This window comes from Macaca mulatta, chromosome 13 (genome assembly GCF_049350105.2).
Source record: "Macaca mulatta isolate MMU2019108-1 chromosome 13, T2T-MMU8v2.0, whole genome shotgun sequence".
Classification (NCBI taxonomy): Eukaryota; Metazoa; Chordata; class Mammalia; order Primates; family Cercopithecidae; genus Macaca; species Macaca mulatta.
The window spans coordinates 24,256,996-24,266,838 of record NC_133418.1 but is presented as its reverse complement, the minus strand read 5'-3'; the positions used below and the strand labels follow the sequence as shown (position 1 = coordinate 24,266,838).

General features: G+C 42.0%; 1 gene segment (V, D, J or C); it reads right to left on the bottom strand.

The window, feature by feature from the left end:
* Positions 1–1,769: 1,769 nt before the first annotated feature.
* Positions 1,770–3,369, bottom strand: LOC144333712 (immunoglobulin kappa variable 2-30-like). The segment is given in 2 exon segments: positions 1,770–2,836; positions 3,267–3,369. Coding segments are annotated over 2 exon segments (381 nt in total).
* Between the last annotated feature and the right edge of the window lie 6,474 nt (positions 3,370–9,843).

The following is a 9,843-nucleotide window of genomic DNA, read 5'->3' as shown; positions in this document are numbered from 1 at the left end:
ACATATAAGCAGGAGCTGAACAATGAAAACACATGCACACATGGGAGGAAACGACACACTGGTCTGTGGTGGGGGGAGAAGGAAGAAGGGGGGAGTGTATCAGGAAGAATGGATGCTGGGCTTGATACTTAGGTGATGGGATGACCTGTGCAGCAAACCACCACGGCACACGTTTACCTATATAACAAACCTGCACATTTACCTTGGACCTTAAAATAAAAGTTGAGGGAAAAAAATACATATATATATATATTGGTATATGACTCCGCCATAAAAAAGAATTAAATAATATCCTTTGCAGCAACTTGGATGGAGCTGGAGGCCGTTATTCTAGATGAAGTAACTCAGGAATGGAAAACCAAGTATCTTGTGTCCTCGCTTGTAAGGACTGCAGAGTGAGGACTGCAGAAGCACCTGGTGAAGTCCACTTATAAGGTGAGCAACCTTATTTCTGAGTTCTCTATTCTGTTCCATTTGTCTGCGTCTCATTTTGTACCACTACTATCTGTTTCGGTTAATGTAGCCACATAGTTCTATTTATTATATGATTTGATAACATTTTCGTGCTCTGAGGTCAAACGTACTCATAGTATTTGAGAGTACATTCAAGTGTATTCTGAGGCCATTACTTCACTGACAAAATCCTGAGAGTTGACATATGTGACCACAGTAGGATGACCACACTAGAAACTTTGTGTTAAAACAATAAAAGGAATCTTCATTTCCAGGTACAGCAAAGTAGATGGAAGTAGAAAGTCCAAAACAACCACTGAAAAAAGTACAAACCATTTAAAATAACGGAATACCAAAGTTAGTTAGATTTTAATGACGTTAGAAAGCAGTGGAAGGAATGAGGAATAGATGACCTAAAATTCCATACTAAAAAGAACTTTTCATTATTGAGCTGAGACACACCTGACTTTTTGTCTTCCTGCCATAGCCGCCAAGTTTGCCTACAGACACAAGCTCTGACTTGGCACAGGCAGAGGAGTTCTCCTGGGAAAGGAGAATCCAGCTGAGCCTTGGGGGTTGCACAGGGCAGCCTCTATACCTGCCCCATGCTTTCCATGGGACACGTGTTGAAGTCTGAGTCAGCAGGCAGGGATGGAGGTGCTGGGCTAGACGGATATAAAACTCCCACGGATACAGTGTGCTCCCCCAATCCCCAAGACTGCAGAGAGCATCCCGAATGCATGTCTGAATCATGGACACCGGTCTCCATCCCCACTGCCCCCACTGCTGGTGTAGACCCTGCTGGGCCTTCTGCTTAGTGTGTCAGTGCTTGTGACATCTTCAGACCCAACCAGCAGTCTCTAAGGGCAGAATGAGCATCAGATGCTCTGTTTGGCTGTCTTGGGTTGACAAGATATGAGCGACATGACTTCAGGTCTCCTCGCACAGGGATTCACTAAGCCTTTGGTGGTTACAGACATAAAACTCTTTCCAAAGCACTATTTTCCCAGGAAATTCGCAGTGATGCAGGCTCCACCCAGGAAGCCAGGTAGTGGTGCCTTCAACTCTGTGATTCTTCACAAGAAACATATCAGGTCTCCTGGGTCCACATCATGAACTGCCAACTCCACCACCATCCACATCCCTACCTATCAAAGGCCAAGGGCAGTTTAACTGAAATTGACCTCTCCTGTGTTTCCATCATGCTTTCATCCCTGCTGTTTGCCCAGTCTTAAATTCTTAACATTTTGAAGTAAGAATGTTCACATCATTCTGTACTTTTGCAGTTTTCTATGGGAAAAATTACATACTCTACATTTTCCAGTATATGCTTTTTATTTTTGAAAACAACCTTTGGAATTTCAGGGACTTATTTTTTTTTTTCTATCATTAAGAGGTAACTAAGACTAATTAAACAATTTTAGCATTAGGATGTTGTATCTTCTATGAATTTACAAAAAATCTATTTGATACTCCAAAACCAAGATTTTTACTGACTTTCCTCAGCCAGCTTCCTCTTAGGATAGCTAGTGTAGATTGTTCTCTCTACTGTCTTTTGAGAGTGCGAGGACAGGGGGATCAGGAAGTTAGAAAACTGGCAAAATATCAGTATTAAATATTATCAAATGTCCTCTAAACAATATGTCCCAAACTGCCAAACCCGAAGATGTATCCAACATGGATGGTCCTAATCTGTGTCAATGGTCTGTCTGCTCTGCTGATTACATTTAATTAACAAATGTGCACAAGGCAGGGAGCATTAGGGTGAGCCGTCATTTCTCCTCTCCCTTCCGTCTTGCTTGTTTACTCATAGGGCACCTGGACCCCTCATTCTCCTGCTGCTTATAACAGTCAAGGTTGTGGCAACTGGCAGGGCATAAAGGAGTGGTGCCTGCGGTGTGGCTGGGCTCTCAAAGTCCAGAGTCCTCAGCTGTAAATTGTCCCCTGGTTCTCCACCATCTTCCTCTTACAGATTCTGAGACCCTGCCGAGCTGCTCCCCAGTCAAGCACCACATGTGGGCAGCTGGGCCACCCCATAGGGAGGTTTTTGTTCAGGGCTGTACCACTGTGGGAGGCCAGTGTGTACCTTGCATGCAGTAATAAACCCCGACATCCTCAGCCTCCACTCTGCTGATTTTCAGTGTGAAATCTGTCCCTGCCCCACTGCCGCTGAATCTGTCTGGGACCCCAGAGTCCCGGTTAGAAACCTTATAAATTAGGCGCCTTGGAGGTTGGCCTGGCTTCTGCAGAAACCAACTCAAGTAAGTGTTTCCATTACTATGCAGGAGGCTCTGACTAGACCTGCAGGAGATCGAGGCCGGCTGTCCAGGGGTGACGGGCAGGGAGAGTGGAGACTGAGTCATCACAACATCCGCACTGAATCCTGAAATAAACACAAAGAAGATCAAGGTTATGTAAAAACTTTATGCAACATTTTCACGATGTTTTGAGTTGTTGTTTATTTCAGGCGATATATTTATTCGTTCATGTTTCAAGAATATACAGTTTCAAAATGGAACTCAAGGAATCCAAGGCACAAACTCGTCTCCAGAAGTCACCACACCATCCCCTCTTTCTTGTCAGTCTTCCCCAGAGCACAGATCCTTGGTTCTTCTTGAATCTTCCTCACTCTCACAGATCTGAACATCATAAGCCCCATTCTGGAGGACAAGATGTGCACGTCCAATACATGAAAGGAACACACATAGGAGTGTAGTGAGGCCCGCACAGCTCACTGCTCACAGGAGGTAGTGGGACCCCCAGAGCTCACCATTCCATCCTATTCTCCTCTCCCATCTCCCTTCTGCCCTTACCAGGGATGCAGAGCATTAGCAGCCCCAGGAGCTGAGCAGGGAGCCTCATCGTGAGAAGGTGAACTGAGGAGTCCTGATCAGTCAAGGCAAGGTTAGAGTTGAACTTTTATCTCAGACTCCCAAGGGAAGGTCCTCCCTAGGGCACAATATGCAAATCACCTGGTGGGTGCAGTGGGGTGGAAAGAGCCAAGGGGAGTGTGAGAGCCTCTCTTGTGAGCAAAATGACTTCTCTGTTCAAAATATCTTCTCTGTTCAGAGGGAAACCAATAGACATAAAATCTATGCTGCCCATGTGGGAGAAATTGAACTTTTTCCTTGTCTTCTCTAACAGATTTCTTGTTTCATAGCACTTTCCCAAGTACATTTTATACTTCTTGTTAATAAGACCGAGTTTCCACAAATATTTACTCATTCTTATGTTTTTGTTCATTTTTGTTTAAAAGAGTTCTGATGTGGCCCTTTTGATTCTTTTTTAAATTGAAATAAAACACAAAGTAAAGGACAGAAATGTTAAATAATGCAACTGAATAAATTTTTACATATATTCTCCACCCAGATTAAACTGCAGAATACTTCAGAATCTCCAGATTCTTCCCTCATGTACCTACCTTTCAGGAAACAGCCGTTCCCCAATTCCAATGAAGGAAACGGGCATTCTGAAGTCTGTCCAGATAGATTGGATTTCTCTACATGAAACCTTACATGAATGCAAGTAAACACGTTTGTTTGGTTTAGCTCTTTTTTTTGTTCCCTTAGTACTTTCGAGGCCTTCCTTCCTCCTTATGGATTCAAGTTACTATCTGCTGTCATTTTTTGTGAATCTGAAGAATTTCCTAGAGAATTTCTAAAGAGCATGTCTTTAAGTAATCATTTCTCTTCATTTTTGTTTATCAAGAAATGTATTTCCTTTACCTTTATTTCGAATGCATACTTTCAGTGGATATTAAATCCTTGTTTTTGTTTTGTTTTGTTTTGTTTTCCAGCATTTAAATATGTCATTCCACTGTTTTCTAGCCTCCTATGGGTATGATGAAAAGTTAGCTGATGGCTTTATCACTGTATTTCTGTATGTAGAGAGTCATTTTATGTTTGATGCATTTGAGATTTTCTCCTTGTCATTGGTTCAGCATTTTAATTATAATATGTATAGTTATGTGTATCATTGTGTTTGTCCTAAATAAGTTCTTTCAATTTTTTCCTCTATAGATGAATGTGTTTCGTGGCTTCTTGAAAGCTTTTGTCATCCCTCCAAATATTTTTGGCCACTTTCTGTCCTCTCCTTTCTGACTCATTGCACATTTGCTCGTGTTGTTTACATTTACTAATAAACTTCTAAGGTCATGATTATTTTTCTTTAATTATTTTCTTTCTTTTTCAGATTAGATAATTTCTACTAAACTATCTTCAGTTTCATTGATGCTTCTGCCAACTTAAACTCCTGTTGCCCTATCTAGTGAGTTTTCCATACTGTTTTTATATTTTTCAACTAGAATTCTTATTTGGTCCTTTTCCATAGTTTCCTTTTCTCTATTGAGAGACCCCATTCTTTGAGTCATTGTCTTTATATTTTTCTTTTTCAGTCCTTGATCACAGTTGTAAATATTCTTTGAAGCCTTTATGTGACAACCACTTGAAACTCGTAGCAAAATCCAGTATTTAGGAACAGTCAGAGTCAGCTTCCACTGACTGATTTATCTCAATATGGTTTATGACGTTCTCTTTCTTTTCAGGAATTTTTATGGAAAAATGAGCATTGTAGATAATATATTTTTGTACATGTCTCAACTAATACGTAATTCTGGATTCTGTTTTATTTTTCTAAGAGTGTTGAATTTCCTTTTAATAGCTTGCCTGGACTTAGGCTGCAGAATCTATACCGAGTTTTAACTGTTGTACCACTCTCCCTAACCAGGGTCATCACCTCGGACTTGCAAAACTCCAGGCTTTTTCTGGACATTTCCTGCAGAGTTCAGCACCATTAGCTGAAAACACTGAAGGATCTTGTCCTACTCTCCATCCCAGCTCAAGTCAATCCCCTTGGGCAACAAGCTTCCAGTTGTTGCTGCCATTTCAGTTGGTAAAACTAGACTTCTAAAATTCCTGTTGATTAAGCTAGGGTGAAAAAAAGCAGTTCCAGGCAAAAGGCCATAGACTTTTCTTATCTGTTAGTCCGAAGTGCACCATTTTGTAAGCCACCCGCCAATTTGTAGACCTTGGTCAAAGTGAGACATTCCATGGGGTTTGGGACTGTGCGAGACATCCTGCCTAACCACCTGACTACAGGGACATCCCTCTCATCTTCTGCTGGACAGTTTGCCCAAGAAACATTCTTGTCACACCCTGCTGGGCAAAGGGTACAAAGAATATCCTTGGCATAACCGCCTGACCACAGGAATATCTTATTAACGTCCTGTCAGGCAGCAACTCGTACTGCCCAGAACCCTCCCGCCCATACCTGTAAGTACCCCAGCCTGTAAGCGGCAGTGGGTATTAAGCTAGTCCCCCACCTCCACAGTCTTGTGCTGGACATAAAACCTGCTTTGCTGTAGAATGGTTGAACTAATTTACATTCCCACTAACAGTGTAGAAGTTTTCTTATTTCTCCACAACCTTGCCAGCATCTGTTGTTTTTTGATTTTTTTTTTTTTTAAATATGAGAAGGGATATTGTTCCGTCACCCAGGCTGGAGTGCAGTGGCACGATCTCGGCTCACTGCAGCCTCCGCCTTCCAGGTTCAAGCGATTCTTCTGCCTCAGTCCCTCAAGGAACTGAGATTTCAGGAATCCACCACCACCTCTGGCTAATTTTTGCATTTTGAGTAGAGATGAGGTTTCACCATATTGGACAGGCTAGTCTTGAACTCTTGATCTCAAGTGATCCACTTACCTCGGCTTCCCAAAGTGCTAGGATTACAGGTGTGAGTCACCATGCCTAGCTTATTGTTTTCTGACTTTTTAATAATCGCCATTCTCACTGGTGTGAGATGGTATCTCATTATGTTTTTGGTTTGCATTTCTCCAATGATTAGTAATGGTGAGCTTTTTTTTGTTTGATTATTGGCATCATGTGTGTCTTTTTTTAAGAAGTGTCTATTCATGTCCTTTGCCAGCCTTTTAATGGGGTTGTTTATTTTTTGCTCTAAATTTGTTTAAGTTCCTTAGAGACTCTGGATATTAGACCCTTGTCAGAAGAATAAATTGCAAAAATTTTCTCTCATTCTTAATGTTGTCTGTTCATGCTGAGATAGTTTCTTCTGCTGTGCAGAGGCTCTTTGGTTTAATTAGATTGCATTTGTCAATTTTTGCTTTAGTTTAATTTGTCAATTTTTGCTTTTGTCAATTTTTGCTTTTAATTTAATTTTGTCTCTTGTCACTTGTCAATATTAGGTTTTAGTTTAATTAGATCACATTTGTCAATTTTTTTGTTGCAAATGCTTTGGGCATTCTCGTCATGAAATCTCTACCCATGTCTATATCTTAAATGGTATTGCCTAGATTTTCTTCTAGGGTTTTTATAGTTTGGGGTTTTACATTTAAGTCTGTAATCCATCTTGAGTTCATTTTTGTATAAGGTGTAAGGAAGGGGTTCGGTTTCCATTTTCTGCATATGGCTAGCCAGTTCTCCCAGCATTATCTATTAAATAGGGAGTACTTTCCCCATTGCTTGTATTCGTCAGGGTTGTTGAAGATCAGATGGTTGTAGGTCTCCAGCATTATTTCTGAGTGCCCTATTCTGTTCCATTTTTCTGTGTCTCTTTTTGTACCAGCACTATGCTGTTTTGATTAATGTAGCCACGTAGTTCTATTTATCATATGACTAAATATCATTTTCTTGCTACGATTTGAAACTTACTCATAGTATATGGAAGTACATCCAAGTGTATTCTGAGGCCATTACTTCACTGACAAAATTCTGAGAGTCGGGATACGTGACCACACTAGGATGTCAGCTGTCACTTCCCCATCATCACTATCATTCTGGAAACACATTTGCCAGAAACCGTTTTCCTTCTCTGGTTTTTGGTAGAGTTGCCCAGTGAGGGGCCCACCCTGAGATTGAGAAGTAAGAAGGGGAAGATTCAATATTATCCATCAGCACCTGCTGCAAGACATTTGGACAGAGGTGAGGACTGCAGAAGCACCTGGTGAAGTCCTCCAGGCAGCTGAGAGCATCTGCACTCCCACCCATGGGCTTCTCAGAAACGTCTAAAGACCACACGATTGGCAATTGCACCTTCTCTGTCAGATGCATTCTGGATTCTGGAAGAGAATTCCTCTTTTCTAGTATTTACATCTTTGACTACTATACCCGTAAGCCTTTAAAAGGCTATAGTTTAGATTCTCACACCTTGTGTTAAAAAAAAATCCTACTTGGAATACCTAGAGTGGCTCATTTTTGCTGTATGAATTCCAACTGATGCCACAAGTCAGACTCCTCAGGTGTAATCCTTTCTTCTCAATGAAATCAGAAGCATTGCCCTGTCTGTGCTACTGGGGATTAGGACAAGGAAAGACAGCTATGAGTAAGTGGGCCTTCATGGCTCTTTTACAAAAACTCTCCAGTGACCTTCAAAGTGTGACTGCGATTTGAGAAACACTCTCAGCAGGTGGAGGCACCAGAAGGGGCATCTGGGACCACTGAGCCTCACACATCTGCTCCGCTGGGTGATTTATGTTATGACTTGTAACACTGTGGGAGGGGAATTATTATACTGTTGACAGTAATATGTTGCAATATCTTCAGGCTGCAGACTGCTGATGGTGAGAGTATAATCTGTCCCAGATCCACTTCCACTGAACCTTGATGGGACCCCTGTTTCCAAACTGGATGCATAATAGATCAGGGGCTTAGGGGCTTTCCCTGGTTTCTGCTGATACCAACTTAAATAATTGTTAATGCCCTGACTCGCCCTGCAAGTGATGGTGACTCTGTCTCCTACAGATGCAGAGAGGGAGGATGGAGACTGCGTCATCTGGATGTCACATCTGGCACCTGAGGTTGGAAACATAAAAACAAATATTCATACTATTAATCATATTATAAGGAGGTTTCCATGATGAGCCAGTCTGTACCGAACACACTGGCTGAATAAATTCCTGCTGTTCTCCTTCCTTACCTGGGAGCCAGAGCAGCAGGAGCCCCAGGAGCTGAGTGGGGACCCTCATGTCCATGCTGTGTCCTGACTGGGACTGACTCCTGCACAGGGTGTGACCAGCCTATTAAGAAGTCTTCAGGGCAGGGGGCTGTGCTCTGGGAACATGCAAATCAGCAGGGGATGGGGCAGGCTGGGCACTGCTGCAGGGCTGGCAGATCTCAGTTACTCAGCACAGGGGCAGTATCCCCAGAGTCCCAGGTCAGACCAGGGAAGCACAGATTTGTCTGGAAATAAATGTTTCTTCCTGGGGGCTGTTTTGTTACAAAAGACTTTTCTGAGTTAATTGTCAAAATTTGAAATATTCCTGAGGACTAGATGGAGAAATATAGTTTATTCGTGCATGGAGATTATTTTTAAAAAATACAGTATGCACTCAAATGGAAGAAAGCACTTTTGTGATGTACCTACAACACTTCTGTTAGCATGAAAGTATTCTCTTTTTGGAATGGAAATTAAATAGGAAACGTATCTAGATTGCAATCCCTGTCTATACGCTATCCTTTCCCTTTCATTGTACTGCTGCTGACTTCCCGTGGCCATCTACGCCCCTCACTGCTCTTTCTGAAGCTGGAGAAGGCAGCTCTGCCTGCATGCATAGCAGACCACAGGGGCTCAAATGAGCCTCTCTTTGGAGAGTGTTATGATTTTCCTGTGTCCCTCAAAACCCATCTGTTGTTAAGTTCATCTCAATGCAATGGAATTGGGAGGTGGGACCTAATGGGAAGGGTTTAAGTCATGAGGTCACTGCCCTCATGAATGGATAAATGCCACTCTAAATAGGGCTTGTGCTATGGAATAGAACTGCAGTCCACTCACTCAGTTCAGTGAGATCAGATATTCACACCGAGTTTGCAGCAGGAGAAAGGAAGTGTTTGTTTGTAGGACATCAGGTAAAGAGAATCTGGCAGCTAAGACTCAAATCCTGGCCTCACTGACGGCTTGCAAGTAAGGGTTTTATAAGGTAGGAGTAAATTTCAGGAAAGTAGAAATTACAGGTAAAATTGAAAATTAATACATGGAGGTCACATATTGGTTTTGGCCTAAAAGGGCAGGACATCTTGAAGCAGGGGCTTACAGATGAAGGGTAGATTACAAGATTTCTAAATTTGCAATTGGTTAAGGAAGAAAAGCTTTGTTTAAAAATTTGGATTCAGCAGAAGAGAACATTAGCTCAGGTTTATGGATAAGACTTTTACCAGGCCCCTCTGCAAGATGTTTAGAACAAAGCACCATGGTCAGAGCTCAGTCCCCAGTTCCCCCTTTTGTGAGGTCTATGTGCTGGCCTATTCATTTGGAGGGGGTCTTGTTTTCTCAAAAACACCTCAGAGACATCTATTACAATGTCATCTTCAGTTTCTATAGGGGAACCCACCATCCTGTGCGTCTAACTTATTTGGCTATTGTTTTAGGTTATTACTTCCT